This window comes from Ascaphus truei, chromosome 1 (genome assembly GCF_040206685.1).
Source record: "Ascaphus truei isolate aAscTru1 chromosome 1, aAscTru1.hap1, whole genome shotgun sequence".
Taxonomy (NCBI): domain Eukaryota; kingdom Metazoa; phylum Chordata; class Amphibia; order Anura; family Ascaphidae; genus Ascaphus; species Ascaphus truei.
Window position 1 is genome coordinate 473,801,961 of NC_134483.1, and position 26,070 is coordinate 473,828,030.

The 26,070-nt window shown below is 39.8% G+C and overlaps 1 protein-coding gene across 6 annotated transcripts in view; it reads left to right on the forward strand.

The window, feature by feature from the left end:
• ATP8A1 (ATPase phospholipid transporting 8A1) overlaps window positions 1-26,070 on the forward strand; it is a 194,740-nt gene that overhangs the window by 60,584 nt on the left and 108,086 nt on the right. For 2 of the 6 annotated variants that reach the window (XM_075567160.1, XM_075567138.1), the window contains exons 8-18: window positions 556-629; window positions 1,995-2,064; window positions 3,727-3,854; window positions 6,374-6,485; window positions 7,906-8,071; window positions 11,983-12,110; window positions 12,356-12,433; window positions 12,881-12,969; window positions 15,012-15,056; window positions 19,073-19,145; window positions 21,800-21,905. In XM_075567160.1, coding sequence (XP_075423275.1) covers window positions 556-629; window positions 1,995-2,064; window positions 3,727-3,854; window positions 6,374-6,485; window positions 7,906-8,071; window positions 11,983-12,110; window positions 12,356-12,433; window positions 12,881-12,969; window positions 15,012-15,056; window positions 19,073-19,145; window positions 21,800-21,905 — 1,069 coding nt within the window. The remainder of the gene's footprint in view (window positions 1-555; window positions 630-1,994; window positions 2,065-3,726; window positions 3,855-6,373; window positions 6,486-7,905; window positions 8,072-11,982; window positions 12,111-12,355; window positions 12,434-12,880; window positions 12,970-15,011; window positions 15,057-19,072; window positions 19,146-21,799; window positions 21,906-26,070) is intronic. The other 4 variants (XM_075567150.1, XM_075567190.1, XM_075567170.1 and 1 more) reach the window with 3 other exon arrangements.

Sequence of the window (26,070 nt, forward strand, 5' to 3'; positions counted from 1 at the left end):
TGCAAGTGTCTTATTTTATTAGATCAGTATTTACTTTAAAATCGATTTCACTAAATTACTGTTTACGTTGGTATGTAGGCCAAAAATAAAAAAATTCAAATGGCTCTCTTTTACTGGTCTACAGTATATTATGACACGATTAAAAGAAAATAAACTACTTTCTGGTTTTTTTAAATGGTATATATATATATATCTATATCTATTTCCATTTATCCATAAACTGACAAATTTGCTTGAAGCTGTAAAAAGTAAATTAACGATATATTAGGCAATTCTGCTACACTATTTCTCTTTGCAAACTGGATCTGTGATCTGGCCAAACCTTGATCTAGGACAAAACATCACATTGCAGATCATAATTAGATCGCTGTTGATCTTTCCAAATTGATCTGTTCATTCCGATGTTCCATATATTACCTGATTAAAATAGATGTTTAAAACATCATTCAGTAATTTATTAACATGTATTTTTGTACTTTCGAATCTTAACATCTCTGTCCATGTCTGTTTCTTTCGTTACTCCTTTTCTGTTCATTTTTGCGTTGGGACACGTAGGTGGCTATAGGGGAAATAGTGAAAGTGACCAATGGGGAGCATTTCCCGGCTGATCTCATCAGTCTGTCGTCAAGGTCAGGAAACTGGTGTTGCAGGAAATGTGCACGTGGGTCCTCGTACACATATTTATTACGTTTAGCGCCTTCAATATTGCTCCATATGCCTGAACCGATCTGGAATGAGAGAAAGTAGTGTAGATCATATTCATACTATTGCTTTTACAAAATGTTCTGCACAGAATAGTCTTCTTCTACAATTTATTTGGACAAAAGTTTAACTTGAAAACACTCAAGAAAATCTAAGTCTAATTCATGTCACACAGACAGAACAAACACACACATAATACACACACACACTTGGTGTTTTAAGGCAATGTATTTATAAAGTTAGGTTTTTAGCTAGGTTTCATACCTAGCACTTACCTGTAGATACAAAGGCAATATGACTAACTTGACATTCTTAATATTTATTGTAGAGGATCCCTTGCATAAAGCAAGAAATTGCACTTTAAATCTGTAGCATGCTGTTAGATTATTGTACGGTATGTTACGTACTTGCACACTGACTGCATGTTACCTTGCTCCAGAGTTGCTGCTTGGACTGAATTATTTTGCTTACTCTAAAACACACGACTACCTTCTTCCTTCTTTTTTTTTTTTTTTTGTGTTTGTGTTTAATTCCGCATGGTACCTTTTCCTTTGCTAATTTATTAAAAGGAAGAATAGTATTACATTTACTGATCTTATTGGAGGTGCAATGTTTTGGAACGCATGCAACTATCCGAGCACGCACATGATTTGATGAATGCATCTCAAAATGTAAAATGCATGATGGCTCCACTGCAGTGAAAACTTTGCCAAATAACGAACTATGATCCGTGTAAAGTTTCAGATCTCCTATCTAATGATTCAATGAGGCATTTGATTTAATAATTAGCTTCAGCGTTAACCTGAATATTCAAGTACTGCATTTTTTTTTTTTTTTTTTTTTTTAATTCCAGCTTTTCAATGTAATATGCTGCAAGGCGTTTATTTTCTTGATTGAGTGTTTTTTGTTCTTTCCCTATTTTGGATCATTGCCACTTCAGTGCTGCAGTTTCATGCCATGTATTTCATATCCTAGCACCAAGCTAATGGTATCTCCAGCACTTGGCAGGGTAGTTTTTTCATCGGCAAATGGTACCAAATAACCGTCATTTAAAGCCGAGCATTATAAAGTATGAATCTCTTCCTGTTGCACATTTTGGCAAAGTGTTTGGTTAATGGCAAGGAGGCTAATTTTGAACCCCTCACTGTTGGGATGTCTTCCAAAATGGTTTGTAAATGAATGCCTTCTCTCCTGGGATGTCTATGTAAAAAATTTTTTTCATTTTTCTGTCTTGTTAAACTTTTGTGTATATATAAGTGCTAATAAACATTTTGCCTGTACCTTTACAACAGTGAACCTCAAGCAATGTGCTACATTGAGACGTCAAATCTTGATGGTGAAACTAATCTTAAAATCCGGCAGGTAAGCGCATGAATCAGTTAAAGGTTTAGAGTGGCAGTCCTACACAATAGCTGATCTTTGTTTATTGTAGCATATAACATCTCCTACTGAATATCTTTTTATTTTTTTTTAATTTATTTTTTATGTACATTAGGGTCATGAGTGGCATATCATTCTAGATGGCCCTCCACCGACTTAAACTTAACATGGAAAAACAGAGCTCGTGTGAAGCTGCTGTGAAGCGCTATGTACATTTATGGCGCTATATAAGTAAAATACATACATACATAGAATTTTATGCTGTGAAGCCGCTTCCATTGGAGAAGAGTTCTGCTCCATATGAATGAATGAGATTAAAATGTAGTTTAGCATGGGGGAAGTGAGTTTACAACATATTGAATAAGGGCAATATTGAGGGGTTTTTTTGTGTGTGTATAAAACCACTCTGGTTACTTTCAGGACCTTTTCCTTTCACATATAAACCAGAGTGATAGTGGCAGGAGTTCTTTCTGTTTGCTGCATTGGATTATAGGAGTGGTTCTTAATGGACAATGTGCTTAATAGTAGATAAGAGAATACTGTACCCTGAAGTTTTAAATGTCACTATTTTATGTAAATCTTGCTTGTCTAAAGAAGTATCACCTTGGGACTCCAGTTTGGAACATTTGAAAGAAGAATCCCTGAGTAGGGGTGCTAGTGCCATTGATTTTTACAATGTGTTCTTCTGTCCATTATTTTGTGTACGTCAGAATGTGTACAATGCACAGATTCACACCATTTGCTGATGGATTTTTGGGGTACAATTTTGTAGTGAATTGATTCATTCCCCGAGCTTCAAAATGAAGCTACAAAACAAAATTAGGCACATGTAAATTGGGTGCGCTTATAACCCTCTTAACTTAATGCACAGGGTGAATAATGCTACTTTTATCACGTTTTCATTAAGTACTGTAAGTGACCATAATGTTGTCGTTAGTGATTTTGGAGAACCCCTTTTGAAGTCCTCTATTCAGAGGCTTTTGCTTATTGTAGTGCACACGTCCTTTGTGTTTTCCAGTTTTGTCCAATCATTAAACGAAGCCATACATCCAGATATTCTACAATATACTGTAAAATATAGGGGGCTTTGAATGTTGTATATGTGTATGACATCTTAATGTTGGGTGGAAAGTCCAATTTGACATGTTTGAGAGATTGAACCTTATGGAGCTCACATTGGTTTAAAGCAGAATAACTCATTATGAGAACTGGAGAAGCTTACACAATCTATCAGTTTAAGGGGATTACACATACGTAATTATTGTATTTTTGCATGTTTATATAGCTAGTAGGTATATCTCATATCTGATGCACAAGGTAAAAGGGAAATGCCACAGAGCATGAAATATGAATGAAAGATGACGACAAACAGGTCAGTTCTCTGATTACATTATGTGCCTACATTTTTCAAAACGAGGGGAGAAGTGTTAAATATTTTTAAGTGAGGTTCAATTTTGTATAATCTATTGGACAAACTGGCTAATGTTAGTAATTGTACGAATAAGTAGATGCAGTGTAGTTACCCTTACTGCGAGTATCAAAGGTTCACTGGTAAACATAAACTTGTAATACTGTACTGTAGTTTTTTTTAGTTTTTTTTTCTAGTTTAGGGCTTAATTTGGTTTGTTATACATTTTGTTTCAGGGTTTACCTCTGACTGCAGACATGAAGGACATTAATACATTGGCGAGCCTATCGGGCAGAATTGAATGTGAAAGTCCTAATAGACATCTGTATGATTTCAATGGAAACATCAGACTGGATGGACATGGGTATGTAAAAGTAATCATAACTTGAAATCGTTAAAATAACAACTAAAGATGACTGGATTTAGGAAAAGAACAGAAGCATTCCTTCCAAAACATTCCCTTATTTTGCTTCTTATAAAAGACCTTAGATGGGGGTGTTTACAAAGCTCTGATAATGGATATTGGAGTTTCGTTAACTGCTATTCAAGCTAATGGCAATTCATGCAAAATGTACCCCGATGCTCATAATTGGAAGTCCCACCATTTGTGTTTTTTAGCCAATTCTTATTGTTTTTACGTTTTGTGATAAACTATCAAAAGGACTCCTTGTATTATATATACTTTCTACATGGTTCAATATTTAACAGTGTATTAGTTTAGCCAGGATTTCTCCCCCAGCTTTGTCTCACTTTGACGCTACTGGTTTGGGGAATGCAAGCAATAGAAAGACAAAGTATCACCATTATTTTGTTAACTTGGTATCTTTAAAATAGCAGAATGAATGAACAAATAACAAGTGGCACCAGTTGCTTGAGGTCTAAAGCACTGAAAAAGTTATTACATCTACGTATGTAGACTTAACCAGACAAAAATCATCTTCATTGTAATCAGCAGCCTTAGATGATCCAGAACCCTCCCTTCCCCTCATGTTCAGTACCCAAATAAATCATGAAGTTAGTGATGTTTAACTTGCCAATGGTCAGAGACCGTTGTAGTTTCACAGAAGTTCTCATACGTGGTTGTAGATTTCAGGCGTTATGAAACTATGGAGAAAATAGATGGAGCAATACATCTATAAGCTATATAAAATGGTTCTGGTCACCTAGAGAAAAGTATTTTGGTCTCAAGCAGTGAAACTAATGAAAGGATTACTCGTGTTTCATTTCCAATAGGACGGATGGTTTCACTGCTCTCCTAGTTCTAGTTGATCACTCATCCATCAATCTCTAAATAATATATTGACATCTAATGAGCCTAAAAAAAAATAGGTTTGGAGGCACCAACGGTGCAAGTAACACTAGTCCAGAGACCAGCAGAAGAACAAAGATACAGTAGCTGTGGTAAGGGAATGAGAGGAAGGGAAAGATGCTATCAGAATTAATTTCCAGACACCTGTTCCCACCCCAACCACACTTAGTTGTTCCCAGAATACACAGAGGGTATTCATTAAACTGGGGCACCATCACATATTTAATGAATGACTGCCATAGATTGTAGTGGGGTAACATTTGCATGCTGTAAATGATCGCAAATGTTTCTCAGACACATTCCATAGTATTACATCTTCATGAAAACAAAGTGCATTCTATGCAGTCTCGGCATAAATAAGGACATTTTTCTATTGGACAAAGGATCATTTGTTCACTTGTTGCTTGCCTAGAATACATTCATAATGCAGATAACGTCCCATATACTTACTAAATAAAATTACCCAATTCTTCTCATAATAATAATAATAGCATGTTCTTGTATAGCGCTGCTAGTTTTACGTAGCGCTTTACAGAGACATTGTGCAGGCACATGTCCCTGTCCCGTGGAGCTTACAATCTATGTTTTTGGTGCCTGAGGCACAGGGAGATAGTGACTTAACACACACATTCCCAGCACGCTCTAACTCCAACACCCACTGTGTGTGTGTGTGTGTGTGTGTGTGTGTGTGTGTGTGTGTGTGTGTGTGTGTGTGTGTGTGTGTGTGTGTGTGTGTGTGTGTGTGTGTGTGTGTGTGTGTGTGTGTGTGTGTGTGTGTGTGTGTGTGTGTGTGTGCTGAAGCAGGGATATCTCTAATACCTGGCCTGTTGGTGGTCCTTGACCGGAGTTGGCCTCCCCTGGTCAACTCAATTACTAACTCTGCACATTATAAGCCAAAATGTTATGAAATACTATATCTACATGGCTGTTTCTTTATATATGATATACATACACCACGCATGTTGACTTTTCTACACAATAGATCAGTTTGTAAATACCGTTTTAATTAGAAATATGGGGACACAGGAAAACATTGAAAGAATTGCCCTGTAATTAGATCTGTGGTAGACACACGGACAGAAACCCTCTGTTTTAGATAGAAACTCACTATTATTCCCAACCAGGGATAGGAAAAAATGGTCGTGAACAGGATGAAGCTAGAGAGTTATTCAGTTCCTGAAAGCCTCGCCTGCAGGCGTCTGTCTAGTAAAACGTCAAAACCCCTTTCTGAAATGAACTGTCACCTGAGGATTGAGGTCTCCATGTGTAGGAATGAATGTACATCAAGACCATCTTAATCTGATATTTAGGGAAAAGGGGCCAGTGGCAGAATTGATGTTTTAAAGTGAATAGCCCTTCCCAAAACAATTTACTAATTGACTGAAGGATGCTGTACTTCTATTAACAATATTTACAGTGAAATCTTTTTCAAGAGGTTGGCTGATGCTGACCACTGAAAGAGCTTGAATGCTTTCAGAGTGCTGCAAGACTCCAGTTGTAATACTTATTGTAAACTTAGAAGAAACAGCAAAAAAAATTAAGAATTTTTGTTGTAATGAAGTTTTGTTTTTCAGTACTATCCCATTGGGGCCAGATCAAATTCTACTGAGAGGAGCTCAATTGAGGAACACTCAGTGGGTCCATGGAATAGTTGTATACACCGGCCATGATACGAAGCTCATGCAGGTACAGTGTTTGTTTGTTTTTTAGAAATATTTTTTGCAGCAAATCAATTTTTAGCTGAACATCCCATTTACTATTGGTTTTGAGTAAAGCTTTAATTTCAGATTATAAAATAATTTAACTTTTGTATTTTTATATATAAGAACTCGAATAATTTTTCTAATGTTAAGCTAAAATGGTTGATCTTTCCCACTCCTATTATGGAGGTCTTCACTAGGTTACACAAATGTAGATTGTGTTTAGCAAATTTTGACTACATATGCAGCCACCAGTATTAGAACATTTGTACCTGGGAAATTCTGGGAGATTCTGGGGCAGTCTCACAGTAAATGCCTCAACATTTCTGCGAGATTCTTAATGGCCCATAGGATTAACACAGCAGCGGGTCCCTGCAGTCCCATTCAAACTGAATGTGACTGCAGGGACCCCCGCTGTTAATCCAATGGGCCATTAAGGATCTCACAGAAATGTTGAGGCATTTACTGTGAGACTGCCCCAGAATTTAAAAGGCAAGAGTTCTAATACTCGTGGCTGCATCTGCATGAATGTTGCTGAGCTCTGTATATGATGTAAGGAGAAAAAAAAACAATCTTACAAAACGTACACAATATTATAGTTCACATTGATGTTTAACCCTTTGAGTACCCTGGGACGTAGCCGCTATGTCATGGGTTCTCGCACTGTGTGCGCCTCATGGTGTAGTAGCCACTTTATGTCCCAAAAAAATGCTCGTTGTCATAGGGGAGATCGCATCCTGCATTTCTATGGAGCTCAGGGCACGGTCGGAAGTAATGGATGTCTGAAGGAGAGGACTCCTCCCGGCCATTCCATCATCATCTGACTGGTTTGGAGAGGGGCACGTTATCGTGAGTGCGGGAGGAGCTGCGGCAGTCTGTCCCAACGGCTCCTCGTATAGGGTTAATGGTGGAACTGTGGCTTTCTCCTTCAATACATAACCAGATTGTGAAGGTTCAAAAGCAGGGTAGGAAACTCCAGTCCTCAGGGGCCACCATCGAAGATTGAGCCACTTGGGCTGAAGCAGGAATATCCTGAAAACCTTAACTGTTGGTGGCCCTTGAGTTCTGGAGCTGCCCACCCCTGTTCTAGTGACTTGCATAAATCCTTACCACTTTTTTTAAATTAGTGGTACTTTTAGAGTTGTTGTTTGAGTGTTTCATGCAGTAAGGTGCTGGGGGTGGAGGGCGCCAATATTACACATACAGATAAACTAGCTAAGCATTGTTAACCACACTAGCAGATGATGGCGTTGACAAGGCCTGGAGCTGCCGATTTTTAGTGAAACTGTTCAGTAAGTAAAAAGAACAGTTTGTTTCATGAGTAAGTAATCATTGCTTTCTTGCGGGCTGGCTTGATAAAAAAAATAAAAAATACATTTTACTTAAACTTTTAAAATATTTTTCAGAATTCAACAAGACCTCCCCTCAAACTGTCAAATGTGGAACGTATAACCAACATCCAGATTTTGCTCTTATTCTGCACACTGATCACAATTTCCTTATTCTGCTCTATTGGATCATCTATATGGAATGCGAAGCATAGTGAGGGAGACTGGTATCTCGATTTGAATTGTGAGTATATATTATATGCATTTACATTTTTAATTGCCCCTACTTTTAAACAGGTAGTGCATTGCAACAACTTGATATTGTGCCTGGGTTGAATCCCTTGTCGGCTTCACAACGCGGAACCTACAACCTTTAGGTCCAAAAGGAGAAAATGGCTGTCTCTGTACAGCAAAGGATAGAATTAGAAAACCCAAACTGTAATGCAACGGGCGAAAGCTCTAGAGCATTGGTAGGCAACATGATTTACATCAAGGGCCACATGGGTGGCCTGTAAGCCCTTAAAAGGGCAACGCATCATAGAGCGGTAAAACAAAGTACGCTCAAATAGAAAATATACATGGCAAACAATGAGTAAAAAGGTATGTTAGTATTGCTAATGGAACAATGGAATCTGATAAAGCAATAAGTAAACATCTACTTGAATCCTAATCAGATGGGTGTTAAAAGTGCTGAAACGCAGTTCAGTGGTATGAGCAACAAAATGAAAACATATCTCTAATAGAAAGATTAGATTAATGAGTTCATCCAGGTTAGTAAATGAATGTGTCTGGTTGCAGCTTGTTGTAATGGTCCCTTCACCACCCAGGTTCCATGTATTTTGTGTAGAAGACAAATAAAATGAAGACATGTATATGAATTTACTCACTAGATATAACTTATTTGAAGCACATAGTAAATAGTGGCTTTAGCACAGCAGTCCTAATGTTCTGTCCATCACTAAAGGAAGCAGCTTCTCTCGTGGGCCTATCTGGTGGTGTCTCCAGTGTCTTCGTCGCGTGCAGCTCTTATGTGGGTACCTCCGAGTTTCAGACTTGATGGCCACAGGGGAGTCGTTGATCGCTGGTTCAGCCGATGTGAGGAGCATTGCTAAAAGTAACCCCATGTCACGGACATGCTCGCCACAAACCGGGACTGGACTGCGGGGCTGAGGTGGGGTTACATAATCACCGACCTTAGACCACGTAGTCGGATCCGGAGTGCATGCCGGGATCAGAACTGGAGAAGGCAGCGTAGTTTGTGGACAAGCCAGGGTCCGGATTGGAGAAGGCAGCATCGTCGTTATTCAGGCAGGAGTTTGGCAACGGATAGACAGGAGCTCTCCGCTTCAGAGTAGGAGCGTGAGCGCGGGAGTGACCTCTGCGCGAGGAGCGGCCTTGGCCCATGATGCCGGTCTCTGTAGGGGGAGACAGCAGGCTGGCCGAAGAACACCGCGGAGCAGCGCCGGGGGAAAAACAGCGCTTCAGCACAGGAGTCCAAAACAGGCCTCTGCGTAGAGAGTAGCAGCAGACCTCAGGAAACGGAATGTAATCTCTGCTAGGGGAGAATGCAGCAGGTAACAGGAACCAGTGCTGGCAAACCGGCACTTCAGCACAGGAGTCCGAAACAGGCCTCTGCGTGGAGAGTAGCAGTAGACCACAGGAACACAGACCTCTGCGTGGACAGTAGCAGCAGGTCTCCGGATACACAGGAACTAATGATGAGAACTAGAGAAAGTTAGTAAACAAACAAAGCAAGCCAGGAGGCTTGTGGCAGAACACTGTAACATCCAGAGAAGGATTATGCTCGGCACTGAATTATTGCCAGAGCCCAGCATATAAAGGGCGGCGAGCCAATCACAGGAGGGAGGTGTGAGAGCATTCCTCCAATGACGGAGCACAGGGCTGAAGCTGCAATGAGAGGCAGCACATGTGCCATTGATTGCCAGAGGGAGACTTTGTGAACTGCAGAGGTCTGCAAGGCTAGAATCAAAGCCAGGAGTGGATTCCTTACACTCCACAGCCTGAGGCACGTATACACCCTGTGCGTTTCGCAAGTCCGATGACCTCTAACAAAGCAAGCATTGAACTTGCGAAACGCGTAAGGTGTATACGTGTATCAGGCAGTGGAGTTACTTTCAGTAACGCTCCTCACATTGCCTAATGAGTGATTGATTGATTGGTTTTAACTATTGAATAAAGCATATGAGTAGCTCCATGGCTGATAATTAACACCTCATACATTAACCTTGGCCCCCTGCAGATGCTCTTACCAGAACGCCCTCCTACTGTCTCTGTATGTTCTTCCTACAAACAAATTAGATTGCAAGCTCTTCGGAACAGGGTCTCCTTTTCCTAAATGTTACTTTTGTCTGAAGCACTTCTCCCCTTTGTGTTATTTATGTTATTTATATGATTGTCACTGTCACGTATAGCGCTATGTACATTAATGGCGCTATATAAATAAAGACACATGCAAGTACGTACAGTACAATGTGAAGGTGTGTTGCCCAGGTCATTTACAGAAAAAAACATACGTACATACAATTTTGCTCAGACAGGGATGTTGGAGCCGTGGGTTAGACGTTTTCACCCCGCCAATCAGCTTCTTAATGCCGGCACACTGATTAATACTGTCCCGCTACACTCCTTACACTGGAAACTATTGATTAGCACGGTTATTAGGCAGCTGAGGAAGTGGGAAGATGCTATAATCCACTCCCTCAGCACTGGGGAGAGTGGGAAAGCCAGGCTGCTGGGCTGGCCAGTGGTTGGGGGCCGCAAGTGAAGTCCTCAATGGCCGCCGGTTGCCTACAAAAGCTCTGGAGAAACATCCACGTTTAAAATTGTTAGGAAGCAAATACATGACAGAGTTCTCATTTGCACATTATTACCCAGAGTGCTTGTCTGCAGGTTAACTACTTTATGACGTGAGAATGGGGTGTATGTAGCAGGTTTGGGGGACCTGTGGAAGACCTGTAAATACAATTATTTCATTAAATTAGACAGTAAATTCAGCTGACATCTATTAAGATTTCACTAGTAAATTACTGTGGTTGTCCGTCTTAAAATAATGCTATTTTTCTTTTTCCTAGTACAGTGGTGTCCAACTCCAGTCCTCAAGGGCCACCAACAGGTCAAGTTTCAAGGATATCCCTGCTTCAGCACAAGTGATGCAGTCGTTGATCAAGCCACTGATTGAGCCACCTGTGCTGATGCAGGGATATCCTAAAAACCTGGCCTGTTGGTGGCCCTTGAGGACTAGAGTTGGCCACTCCTCTCCTAGTATATTGGGAAAGATGGGAAAGTTTCAGTGGATACGTATTTATGCCCTTCAATGCCCAGAGAGGCAAAAATGCAATGCAGAGCTTTAAGGCTTCGTAAACATTATTGGGACCCTAAATGCTAGTCAGAGTGTAGTTTGAAAAGCCTTTGGGGAATAAACATCCAATTATAGCATATACTGTATATGTAATTTCTTACAGTGAAGTGGAAGGCAGGGTTGCAGACCTGTCTGAGACGTGAATGTGTTCACGTGGTATTTTTGTATTTACTGTACACTGACTGTTTTGTTTTTTATTACTTTTTTTTACCCACCATAACTTATATAATGTGTGATTGAAACCAATTCCAGCTTCACATTGCAAAGCCAGTATAACCATCCTCACACTGAGACCCAAAAGGTCGAAATAGCTGTCTGTGAGTAGGTTTAGTGGCTCTGCACTTCTTAACCCAGGCTGTGCTGCTTAGCTGTGCAATGTGACAAGCATACACATGTTAAAATGGATAAGCAGTAAAAGGTGACACACTGTGCCATTTGTGACACTTGCATGTCATTACCCAGAATCCCTGGCAGCAGCGGAAGCATTGCATGTTAGAGATAATGGGTAAAGGCAGGGTTGCAGACCTGTCTTGAGACATGTGAATGTGCTCACAAGTTATCTTTAATTGCTGTTATTTTAAGGAAACTGTAAATGGTCAAACCATACTGTACAGTATCTGATCAACACACGAATAAACATTACAGGAATATACATTGTATAAACATGGCAATTTAGAACTGTGTACAGCACGTTATGTTTTCGATTAAAAAAGCAAGTTCTTTGCTGTTTGTGGAAGACATTGTAACATTTTCTTTTATCTGTAATCGCTGAACAGATGCTGGCGCTAGCAACTTTGGACTGAATTTTTTAACATTTATCATTCTCTTCAACAATCTCATACCCATCAGTTTGCTGGTTACTTTGGAGGTGGTGAAATTCATTCAGGCTTACTTCATAAATTGGGTAAGCATTTTTAACCAAGTATATTTCTTTTTTGATCATGCTTTCAGTGCAATCTAGTTTAAGTGGGTGTCAAAGTTGAGCACAGACATGATTTATCTACTGGCATTTGGAGGGAAAAATCTCTTACCAATTTTTTTTACGTAATGAAAAGCGATTGCAGTACGCTTTAATTTTGACATTCTTGGAAAAAAAATACATTAGAAATTGAGTTCTATGTTACTAATTATTTATTCTAATTACCTTAGGATGTAGACATGCACTATGAACCAACAAATACTCCTGCAATGGCACGAACGTCAAATCTTAACGAAGAGCTAGGACAGGTGAGTCCAGCCTGTGTGCGTGCGTGTGTGCGCGTCTGGCATATGCACAACATATACTCAAACTCTAGTTAAAAATCCTTCTCTAGTAGGTTTGCAATGTATCTCAGTGTTGCAGGCCCCTTCCGAATGTAAAAAGTTCTATACATTTTGTTTCCTTGCAGATACAATGGTTGTATTGTCGTTCATCAAATTGTTTCTATTTTATTTAGCAACAGACAACGTCTTGAAGTTTAGTACCAGGCATAACTTTACTGTGTGTACACACGTGCATCCACATATACATAGATATAAATGTATAATATATATATATATATTTTTTTAACATGCAAAATACATACATCTTTATATGTGATTTTTTTTAACATAGAAGGTTGTAGAGCTATTTTAAAGGTATTTTTGTATAATTGTCTATTACCTTTTCAATTGGCTTTTTGTGTTTTTAATTAGGTCAAATACATATTTTCCGACAAAACTGGAACCCTGACCTGCAATGTTATGCAATTTAAGAAGTGTACAGTAGCAGGAAATACCTATGGGTAAGGTCAACTCTTCTGAAAGAAAGAGCTATCAATACTCGGCATGTGCATCGCTGTACTAAACCATTCTCCTGTGACATACTGTAGTGAGCAGTTCGATAATACTGAACAACCTGATAGAATAGTAAAAAAGCAATACTATACACCAATATATTTTAAGTGTTCTTACATACATTATGAGTTATTAGACTTGTAGTCCCACAAATATTAGACTTGCAGTCCCACAATTTAAAACTATGCAAAATACTGTACACTACTATCAGGCATTCATCCATATAAAGGAATTCTCCAATACCTTTCAGGATTTGTAGCTGTGCTTTATCTTGGACAAATCTATATAGTTGTGAAAAAATGCTCTAGAAATGGTAGTACTAGTTGCTTAAAGAAATTGTGTGTTACTGCTGCTCCTCTCCGCGATTTATAGTGCTTCCAATGTAGTTGCCCGTAGTGTGCCCCACAGCGACCGTGCGGAGGCGCGACGGAGAGGCAGAAACCAGGAGAGACGAATTTGTCTCTCCAAGTGACGGCCGCCAATGAGGGCGAACTGCTCGCGTGACATCACGGCCGCTCTTCTGTCGCCTCCCAATGCCTACAGTGCAGGTTTCGCATGAGTGACGTCACGCGGACGCACACGCCGTGCAGCAGGCACTATAATCACGGCCTTAGGCCGCGTTCATGGCAATCGCGCATGCGGTACGATCAAGATGCTGTAAGGCACTGATCGCAGCCATAGACGCGCATGCGCCAGCGCGATGCAGCGCGCAAAGAATCAAATACATTTGATTCTGTGGTGCGATGGCCGGGTCACGTGAGCAGTGCGCCCAATGAGGGCGAACCAGCTCCGTCATATCACAGCTACGCCTCCGACATGCGTCCACCCAGGCCACAAATCGCTGCAGCTAAAGGCGTGCGTGACATCACGCGCACGGTTGCGAGCGCTCGCCATGGACGCGGCCTAAACGAGTATATGCAGCACTAAAGGGTGGTTTGCTTTCTGCCACATTTTTTCCATTCAGTTTTGGTTACAGTAGGGACTGGGAATCCAACGGGAAACGCAGATACTGCATGGTATACAAACAAATAATTCAAGCAAATTCCTTCCCAATGGATGCACGCTGAAGTTATTCTGAGCATTTGTAAATATGTCCAACGCCCCACTTCGCCTCCTTTAAAGAAAATAACATTTCAAATTGACAAAACTAGATGCAGATGGAGCAGGCATTATTAACCTCCCTCAGCACAAGAAATAATACAGAAAATGTAGAGGCTTGTTCAAGTAGCTCCGACGTGGTCATTGCCATACCGCACGGCTTGGCATGTTCAGAAGTAGCAAAATGAAATGTGAGAAAAAACCCTGTTCTCTATTGAAAATCGCTTTTTCAAAACCGGGTCTATTAAAAGTGACAAACCGCCTGGTTTACCACCTAATCCGCCCGATAGGTGCTTGCTTTGGAAGCGGAATGACCAGAGGGGGTGCTAACTCCGTCCCCAGTCTGACCTTATGGGTTTTGCCCTCTCAGCCAAAGCCATATTTAAGGCTCTGGATGTAACTCACAATACTAATTTCGACACCCTTTAGGTGGTGGTAAAAATATGCAAGAATTTAGAAGCGGTTTGCATAACGGAGCTACTAGAATAGCAGTTGTGAACAAAAAAATGCAAATTGCTGATCAGTCAAACAGTGCTAAGTTGTGGTAGTTAAAAATAAGAGGAGATGCTATATGTTCAGACTGCCTTGCATAAATATGGGGTCGATGAAGTGGTAAACTGGGTGCTGCAGCTGTCCAAATTCTTCCCATATTTCTTGGATAAATAATAGATTCTGGTGTTTGAATAATGAAACCTTGTTAAAGCCAATGTACGTTATGTCACTACATATAGGATCTCTTAGCATTCCTTAGTAGGTCGAGGTTTTTTAACATAGGTTATGGATCTTTTTTTCTTTTTCTTCCTTTTTATTCTGTGAAGATCTTGCTGGCTAATTTTCAAATTATTTTGCTACACCTGGATTTTCCTTCTTTTCACCCTTGCTTCCAATTTAGCCATTTCCCAGAGTCGGAAGACAATGGGTATGCTGAAGATAATGGGTAAGCCTTCAGGTTCTTTGCCTTTTGTGTCAATTCTGTGCTGCTTCTGTTTGGTTTAGGTTATTTCCCCAGTGGCCACAGCTGTGCCCCCAGTCGGCGTGTGTGCGCACACAAACCACGATGCGCGACCGCCTTGGCCAAAAGACAAGATTTTTTATGTCTTTTGACAGCGGTTGAGCATTGGTCACGGCGGCGGTTGAGCCAATGAGGGTGAACCAGCCGTGTGATGTCATGGCAGCGCCCCCGCCATGCCTCCTTACCCCCCATCGGACCTCCTACTCCACAGGTCACGGCTGAAGCGGTTGCACACACCGCCAGGCGCTCCAGCACCCGTGCAGCCATGACCACTGGGGCCGTAGCCTTAGAAGTATATTTGCATTGTGTGTGTGCATGTACTTCTAGTTCCTATACAGTGGTAAAAACATACGTAGATAAGTTTGAATAAGATGCTGATAAAAAATGCTATGCCTGCTAATAAAATATTAATGTGAAGAATTGTACAAACTTGGGATGGTGGGTACTCTATTACAATTATATATTATAGTAGATGTGAGTTTACAAGTAATGTAATAACTATTATTTATTTTATTGCAAAACCCACCAGTTGACTGCATTTCAGCTTCATTTTATTTTGGCACCTTCTGATAATCCTCTTTAGTGAGCCAGTAAGAATACATGTTGAGGTTTATAGACTTTGTGAATATTTGTATTATGGTTATTGATGGCAGTCATTTGGCTGCAACCCAGATTGCTATGTGGTTAATACGAAATGTGTCTTCCAATTTAAAAATCAATCTAGGTACACAGAATGGTATCATTTTCATTATTATTCATAATTGAGATAATGTTCTTGGTTCCAGTCTTTTATTTATTTTTTGGTAAGGCCACATTAGATTATTATTTTTTCTTTGGCCAATTTAGAAGCAATAAAGCATGACCGGGATCTGCTTACCAATGCAGTAATGCCAACCTTTGGGGCCTAACGAGGCATGACATGCTATTTGAAACCTATAACATCTGACAACACAGCAAGTAGGTTGTATCTGCAGAAATTGTCATTGTCAGAGAGCAATGCGTCTGCATCCTTACCCAGTCATGTTTTAGGAGGAGCTCGGTACCAGTCCCTAGAGAAAGTTCCCCTCTTGTATGTGTCATTCCTTCAGGGTTTACCTGGTCTCTCCTTTTTTTTTTTTTTCTTTTTAGGGTAGGGCCACCGTGAGGCTCCTAATGTTTTTTTAATGTCCTGCAAAAAAAAAGCTGGGGTGAACAGTTATTCATGGACTGATGTCCTTACTAATAATTATTTTTATTTCGCAATTCTTTCATCAGAATAATGGTTAAATGTCTCCTAAAAATAATACATGGACAGCAAAGGGTAAAACATTTGAATCTGTTGTGTAAGGAAATTATACATGTGATACTGAAGCCCGTTTCCCTCGTGGCTTCTCGAGACTGTAATTATTACTTTGCCAGTTAGGAAGGCTCTCTTGTGTTTAAGTGAAACCAGTTGGTTAAAGTGCAGATGAAGTGATGCAATTGTGTTGCTTTTGCGTGTATTGAGCCCTGCAGTATGAGATTCACTCTGTATGTGAATTGGAAATAAATAGGGCTGTATACATAATAAAGACAAAAAGTGATGGTACCGCGCACCAGATAGTGACAAGTGAGTGAAAATTCAAAATATTAAGAAACAAGTGCCTTGTAAATCTAGTGATATTCAAATGTGGATACCCACACATCTGTGAGTGTTAAACAGGTATAAAGTAATAAGGTGTCTTACTCATAAGTGGTTAAATAATAATCAATAGAACCTGTGTTAGGGCAAAATGAGTCTGCTGCTGTTTAGATAAGATGGCTCAACATCCTGATGTGTAAAAGAAAAATAGCGCATAACTCTCATGGTGTAGTAAATAAAATATAATGTGCTAATATGCAGCAGATAAGTTATGCACCTACATCAGAGTAAATTCAAACAAGCGTCACATGTTATGGACATGTTGCCACAGTGGCACAATGGCTGATCCCCACACCGAGCAATGGTTCCTGAGAGCTGCGAACGGGTTGATGGTCCTAAGCGTCCTCTCAATGGGGAGTCTGTTCCTGGTGTCCACCCACGCTCAAATCAGTGCATCTTGTGTCTCGAGCGCAATGTAGGGATACTTCCACACTGGCGGCCAAGACCGATTTTACACTTGCTGAGTTCAGGCGGTAGCTAATGACGTTGCTTCACTGAAATTGTGATTAACCGGTGAACAGTGAAAAGATAGATGGCTGCAAGCATAAGCAACAGTAACAGTGTTTCTGGAGTCCCAAGTATACAGAGCTTGCACTCTATTCCTACGCGTTTCATAGATAGAATCTACTTTTCAGGGAATGCTGCTTGTTCATTTAAGATTATATACAAGACATTGCATGCACAGTTAAAGATAATATATATATATATATATTATAGGCGTATGTAACAGTTACAGACCAGATTAAAATGTGAGACAACTTTAGTTTTGAAAGAACTTAGACTGGTGGTGGCAGAGAGTCTCCGGTACACTGTTCCAGTTGTGGGGTGCATGGTAAGAGGAGGAGGAGCGGTCGGATACTTTGTTGAATCTTGGGACCATGAACAGTTTTTTGGGGTCAGATCTCAGATGAGAAGTGCTGATGTGGTAGGGGTGAGGAGCTTGTTCGGATAGGCGGGTAGCTTTCCTAGAAAGTATTTGAAGGCAAGACAGGAGAGATGAACTTTGCACCTAGACTCAAGTGATGACCAGATCTAGTTTTTTTTGAGCATTTCACAGTGATGTGTGTTGTAATTGCATTGGAGGACAAAGCGGCATATTGAGTTGTAGAGGGTATCAAGTTTGCCAAGGTGAATTTGGGGTTCCGAGCCGTATACAATGTCCCCATAGTTTATAATTGGCATCATCATTTGCTGTGCGATACGCTTTCTGACCAGCAGACTTAGGGAAGATTAGTTCCTGTATAGTACACCTAATTTGGCATAGGTTTTGGATGTCAGAGTATCAATGTGCATCCCAAATGTTAAATGGGAGTCAAACCATATGCCCAAATATTAGAAACTAGTAACAGGGGCTAGGATAATATTAGAGTTGGTTCTGATCTATTTATCCTTCATTGGAAGCTTTAGAAATGTAGCTTTGGTCCCAAATACCATTGTTACAGTCTTGTCAGTGTTTAGAAACAGTTAACCCAATTTTCAAGTCTCAAAGTCAGATTGAAGTATGTGTCCAAGGTCAGAGAGGTTAGGGTTGTGTGCATATAAGATTGTGTCTTTCGCATACATGTGTATTGAGGCTCCCTTACAAGCTGTAGCATGATCATTGATGAACACTGAGAAGAGATGGGGCCCCAGAACAGAGCCTTGCGGGACACCGCAGGTGATAGCCAAGGGGTTGGAGTTAGTGCCTGAGAGACATGTTGGGATCTACCTGATGGGTATTAATGAAACAAGTTTAAAGCATGCTTCCCTATTCCAGAGCACTGGAGTTTGTTTAGCAAGATAACATGATCAACAGTATCAAAAGCCTTTGTAAAATCTAGCAATATTGCACCAGTAATTTGTCCCCGTTGCATTCCACACTGGATCTCATTGCAAATTTTAGCAGGGTAGTTACCGTGGAGTGTTTGGGGTGAAAGCCAGATTGGAATTGACTAGGTGAAATTTGTCTATAGTAATCGCTTAATTGGGAGTGAATACATTTTTCCATTAATTGGGATAGTATTTGGGGAATAGAGATTGCCCTGTAGTTTGAGACAGTGTATTTGTCCCCACTTTTGAAGATTGGGACAACTCTGGCAGTTTTCCAGGTTTTAGGGATATGGCCTGAAGACAAAATAGAGTTGATTAGGGAAGCAAGTGGTTTGGCAATGGCTGGGCCACCAAGTCATAGAAACTTAGATTGCAGTATGTCAATATAATACTGATATAGCGCCATTAGTTTAATTTAACTAAATATCACATAATCCAATAATCCATTTTAGACACATTTTTTCCTCTTCAGGCATGGATCACAGATTGAAGAAGAAGGGGGTTTTAATGATCCATCTTTGCTGGAAAATCTTCAAAACCATCATGTAAGTTAGTATTATTTTATGTTTTTGGATGAATGGTTAAATAGTGCTTGTAAATTAAATTTCATATATACTGCATCAGTTACTATTATTTAAAATTGAGATTATACAGATGTAGTCAAGGTCATTGCACACGCTAGCACTTTATGCTGGGATATTCTGCGCTATAATGCAGAATATCAAAGATTTTTCCATAGCGATAACGTGATATTATGAGCACGTGCAATAACCTTGGCTACATCTGTACTGTACACAATGTAGAAATGGAGTGTATAAGTATAATCCTTAAATTGATATTATATCTGTTGGATAATGGGCCATAAAGTATTTAAGTAGTACTGCTCCATAAGGCACCTTCCATCACAGCGTGGTTAATATGACCATTCCAGCCCATTCAAGTAGATGTCTTCTGGCACAGAAAGTGTCTTATGGAGTAATGCCGCTTGGTACTGTAAATATGGCTCTCTATGGACCATTCACTAGAATGAGGTCTGAGGTGTCTTCCAGCACAGAAGGTGTCTTTGGAGTAGCAATTCTTAGTAAATATGGCACAATATCCTGATATGATAGCCTGTTACATGCAGTATGTGTCTGTAACTGGGAATCAAAACTGTGGTGTAATCATTTAGTCCTTTTGCACTTTATCTTCAGATTGCCACAGTGTTTTTGTATATGTAATTGTCTAATGTAGTTTTTTCAGGTCTATCTTGATGTCTTGGTCACCCAGTTTTTGTCCTTCTGGCGTTTGTTCACTAGAGCTAGAATGCAAGTCTCACAACCACAAATAAGTATGTATAGCTGGTACAACTTAAATTGGTCACATAGGGACATCTCATCTGATGTTTTGAGGGAGAGCTATAATTAATTGCAATAAAGCAGTCCCCTGGGTACTCAGTATAAATGCACCTGGGAACATTCAGAGCTAGCTAAGGAATAAGCTATATAATTACTTGTATCATTTAATCAATAAGTAAACAAGAAGACTGTACCAGCAGAATGGTAATCATATTGAAGCTTGCTACTAAGATGAGAGGAAACCATAGTAATCAATAATAATAAGTGCATATTTGGGATCACTCTGGAAAATAACTTTTGACAAATGTTAGAATATTTGTCATCTGTAATCACTAAAGTATAAGGCAGTTTGTATTACTGCTTGGATCAATTTAGTTATATCAGCAGGAACACATTACAATTTCTGATAAAGCAGATTGTACTATTATACATTATTTATTTTTTAACTGGAGGATCCATTAATTTAGGAGATACAGTATTCACCTCTGATGTATCTGCATTTTTAGGAGTTTTAACTGGCCTCTGACACAAAGCCAGTTGGTCTCTGATCTAATCTCATGGGATGCTGCCAGTCAGTCTGTTCTGAAAGAGTTCAAATTTTCCTTCTTAATTATGGTTCCTCGGAACCCTGGGGTCTTCCAATATAGGAGCACTGCAATCATACACTACATGACTCCTGAGTTTAGGAACACTGCCCTCTAGGAAGGAGGAGGATGTTGCTGCTTTACTTTTGGGGCACTCCCTGCTGTAATTCATGTATATTTCCCGGTTGGTGCATACTATATACATAATTGTGTGTATTGAGAGAATTTGTTCAGACCTTTTTTTCGGCAATAGAAAATAATCCAAAAAGACATCTGGTAAGTAGCAGCATCTCGAGATTCTTATATTCATTACAAGTTTTACTGTGGAAATGAAGTGCCATTTCTTTATACAGTATTTCTATACATGTTACTATATTTACACTATAGTAGATGGAAAGTTTAGGAGGCAAAAAAAATGTAGTTAAAATAAAGTTGTAAACATTTAAATGCCACATGAAAACTGTGAACCATAGAAAGTATGATAATCTTATGCAGACCTGAGCTAAGATTGTGCTATAATAATGCATCAGCATTGTGCATCCCATTGGGAATTCAGTTGCTTGTATTTTGTCATTGTTTTGTAAAACGAATCAGGCACCCATAAGCCACTCTGTGTTCTGCACATTTACAAACTGGCACAACCCTGTACCAGTGGAAGGGGTAGACTGGTGTGCAAAGTGGTGTTTTTCTTTTCTAAATGCCCATAGCAAGTCTTCAACTCTTAATGCTCTTTGAATTTAATCACTTTAAAATTGTAGTTGGTAGGTAACACTTTTAAGGTACATGGTATTGTAGGGAGCCATATGAATTATAATAATGCAACTTGCACCGTAGATGTCGTCTTTGCTGCAGACATTTTGTAGACTTGCTTATCAATGTTCGGTGCTATTGTATATTAACCTTTAGTTACATCTGGCAACCTTTCTTCCCATGTACAGAATTTATAAGGTGATTTAATGATTAGTTCTTATTTTGGGACATCATTGCTTTATAGGTCTATACAATTATACTTACTTGGTCACTTATGGCATGTAACGGTTTAGGCGGCACTAGTACTATGAATCCTAAAGGAGGGGCTAATTTTTGTTTTCCCCACCTAATTTGTACTAATTTTCCTAACCAAAACTTGCAGACATCCAAACCCATGTGACATGTCTTGGTTGAAAGGAATACGTTTACCATATTAAAAGTTAAAATGGCTAAATAACGTTCTCAACTCAAACATTCATGGTAAGCAGATAAAATGGTTCAACCTGTATTAATGTATCTGCTTTTTAGCCCACAGCACCTGTGATATGCGAGTTTCTAACCATGATGGCAGTTTGCCATACTGCTGTGCCCGAACGCGATGGCGACCAGATCATTTTTCAGGCATCTTCACCTGGTAAGACTTTTGTGATTTGCATAGACTTACTGGGAATGAAAAGCGCATACCGTACTTCCCATTGTTTAAAAGAGTATGATATTTAAACATGCACCTCCTTAATCTTTATTGCATTAAGTATTATTTTTATTTTTTAAACAACCATCACCGGTAGAGATTTACTGAATATTCTTTATTGGTGAATAAAGTGAATCGTGCCAAGGTTTCATTTCCCTTTTTTTTATGTGAAAGGTGTCTGCATTATTTAAGTGGGTTGATTTTAAAACTAATTTCAAAAGAGCACAAATTGATATATGCTTTTGATTGCTGGATATATTTGCTATTTGTTAATTATGACTTCACGGAGAAAAAGGCACAAGGTTGAATGATGGCAACTTAATAATCAAATCATTTTGTGCTAAGTGCAGCCAGGGTACCTGGCCACAGATTAAAGGAGCAGCCCGAATCAGCACAAATATATTTTTAGTAGGATGACATTTAAAAAAATTAAAAAAACATTGAATTGTCCTGAGATGTCTTGAGTCGTCATCAGTATTAACAGGGGAGTCTCGGCTGGTACAGGTATTCAAATGTGCCTTCCAGATTCAAATACCAGTATTGGCTGATCCTGATTTCTTTCAAGTACTTTAGAGATGGGTTGCATGCAATAATTATAATTTAGAGATAAATTGGTCCTTGTAAAAAGGTGAGGCTGACTTGGAGGTGTGTTCAGAATAGGAATAGGTTACTATGAGCACAGCATTCAGTACGAATAAAATAGCCAGCTCTGTCCCGTGTGCCCAAATCAAAACCATCAAGAGTACTCTTCCCTGGTCAAGACAAAGGGAATGTTATTCGGGGTGTTATACTTGTACCTTTTTCAGATGGCAGTTACACTACGCCATTCTCGCACTCTCTGCGCGTGCTCCAATACTGCCCTTTTTCTTCTCTAATTGTTTCTTCTTTTATTTCTCATACATAATGTTATTTTTCCTCTGAGCCCAATGTGTTGGATGAGTATCTCTGTCCTCTCCTGTGTTAGGCGTTTTCTCAAGCAAGGTTGTTTGCACAGATCATGCATGTACAGTAGGTGGTTCAGGTAATTGCTCCCCCATCACGCACCCCTCCTGATTCTTGGAACATTATCCCATCCCTTGCTGGTTCACACTGGCCAAGTCTTCAATCAAACAGTCTCTTCTTACCCAAAAATCCTCTTGGGATAAAGTCCATGGGTTTCAGGTTCAATAGTCCTATATGTTAACAGTTTGTTACTTTTGGGTAACATTGGGGTAAAAGGCCCATTAAGTGTAATGGTACCTAGAGGCTGGCTATTACCATCATGGAAAACAATTACCAATTCACCACCATTCATAAGCTTAGTTGCCCTGTAAGGGAGTAAATGGATCTATGTATCCAAAGGATATGGATTTCTGGATATAGACAATTGTTGGCCAGAGGCTGCCAATGAATAAAACGGTTTTAAGCACCTATTGAATATGCTGTTAAGGTAACATTCCCCTTTTCAGGAAGAATTACACATATTAAAATCCAACTGAGCTTAAATCTTCCCAAGCAAGGAGAAGATGGCTTAACAGCATATGAAAGAAGAGCCTAAGACCTTTGTAATAGAAGGCATTTCTCAATTCAGCCCACCACTAACAGTATGTATCAGCTTCCCATACAGTAGCTGCATACTCAATTTGCTGTTCAGTTAAGAACAATCAAAATGTAATTATTTTACATTTGGGCTAACTCAATATACAGTTGTGTGAATAAGAAAGTACACCCTCTTTGAATTCTATGGTTTTACATATCAGGAGGTAATAACAATCATCTGTTCCTTAGCAGGTCTAAAAATTAGGTAAATACAACCTCAGATGAACAACAACACATGACATATTACACCGTGTCATGATTTATTTAACAAAAATAAAGCCAAAATGGAGAAGCCATGTGTGAAAAACTAAGTACACCCTTACTGCTTCCATAGGAATTAAGATGCTAAGTAGCAGACAGGTGCTGCTAATCTAATGCCCTTGATTAATTGATCATCAGCAAGTGTGACCACCTCTATAAAAGCCAAAGTTTTAGCAGTTTGCTATTCTGGAGCATTCAGGTGTGTGAACACAATGCCAAGGAGGAAAGACATCAGCAATGATCTTAGAGAAGCAATTCTTGCTGCCCATCAATCTGGGAAGGCTTACAAGGCCATTTCCAAGCAATTTAAAGTCCATCATTGTACAGTGAGAAAGATTATTCAAAAAGTGGAAAACATTCAAAACAGTTGCCAATCTTCCCAGGAGTGGACGTCCCAGCAAATTCACACCAAGGTCAGACCGTGCAATGCTCAGAGAAATTGCAAAATACCCAAGAGTTACATCTCAGACTCTACAGGTCTCTGTTAGCATGTTAAAGTTCATGACAGTACAATTAGAAAAAGACTGAACAAGTATGTTTTATTTGGAAGAGTTGCCAGGAGAAAGCCTCTTCTCTCTAAAAAGAAATTGGAAGCATGGCTTAGGTTTGCAAAGTTGCATCTGAACAAGCCACAAGACTTCTGGAACAATGTCCTTTGGACAGACGAGACCAAAGTGGAGATGTTTGGCTATACTACACAGCGCCACGTTTGGCGAAAACCAAACACAGCATATCAGCACAAACACCTCTTACCAACTGTCAAGCATGATGGTGGAGGGGTGATGATTTGGGCTTGTTTTGCAGCCACAGGACCTGGGAACCTTGCAGTCATTGAGTCGACCATGAACTCCTCTGTATACCAAAGTATTCTAGAGTCAAATGTGAGGCCATCTGTCCGACAGCTAAAGCTTGGCCGAAATGGGGTCATGCAACAGGACAATGATCCGAAGCACACCAGCAAATCTACAACAGAATGGCTGAAAAAGAAAAGAATCAAGGTGTTGCAATGGCCCAGTCAAAGTCCAGACCTCAACCCGATTGAAATTCTGTGGCTGGACCTTAAGAGAGCTGTGCATAAACAAATGCCCGCAAACCTCAATGAACTGAAGCAACGTTGTAAAGATGATTGGGCCAAAATTCTTCCACAACGATGTGAAAGACTGATAGTCATACAGAAAACGATTACTTCAAGTAATTGCTGCTTAAGGTGGTTCTACAAACTATTGAATCATAAGGTGTACTTAGTTTTTCAAACATGGCTTCTCCATGTTGGCTTTATTTTTGTTAAATAAATCATGACATGGTGTAATATGTCATGTGTTGTTGTAAATCTGAAGTTGTATTTACCTAATTTTAAGACCTGTTAAGGAACAGATGATTGTTATCATGTACTGATATGTAAAACCATAGATTTCAAAGAGGGTGTACTTTCTTTTTCACACAACTGTAAATGTACTTCCTCCAACACTCCTGCCTCAACTCAGCATGGCAGAGAAAAGATGCACTCAATGCAGCCTTTTTTTACATTTATTTTCTAATCTGCCCTGCCACATATATATATTTTTGTGCTGTGCTGGCAGAATGGCCTGATTATAAGGAAGACGAGGGTTCTTTGTAAAGCCCCTCCTGTTTGCACACGGGAAAGTTACGCTTGCTGTGCCTCCCAGGTAGCTGTGTCTTCATTGTTATAAATTGGACTGCAAAATGAACTTTACAATGTGACCCTGGGGCTACAGTGAGCATCTTCCTTTCTGAAATCATTTAGGAAAACTAAAGGAACAATGTATTGTGTGTGAAGCCTCACTGCATTTAGTGACACAGTTGGCAACATCTCAGTCACAGAAAGCAGCAAAAGTTCTCTGGGGTTGAGTTTGACACACAGCTTCGTTAGTTACCCTTTAAAGGTTAATCCCTCTTAGAATAGTCAAATATCTAATGTATTGAGAAACCAGCATCATTTATCTTTTCAGACTAGTGCTTTTTCTGTCCAGATGAGATGGATGTTTGCACTGCTGAGAAGATGGAAGAAAATAAATTGACAGCTGCATACTCTCTCCCTCTAAAAGCAACTTCAAAGCAGCAGTTCCGCCCCCAGGCTTTCCTTTTTTAACACAGTTTGGAACATGTGGTCCCCGGAGCTGAAATGAATGTGGATCTTGGCTCCGGGTGGGACCCCCTGGTTCCTGAGATACAAATCGGGAACGCTAGCACCTATACTTTGTGGATGCTTAAAGCCCCATGTCACACCGGCACACCGAGCTGCAACAGG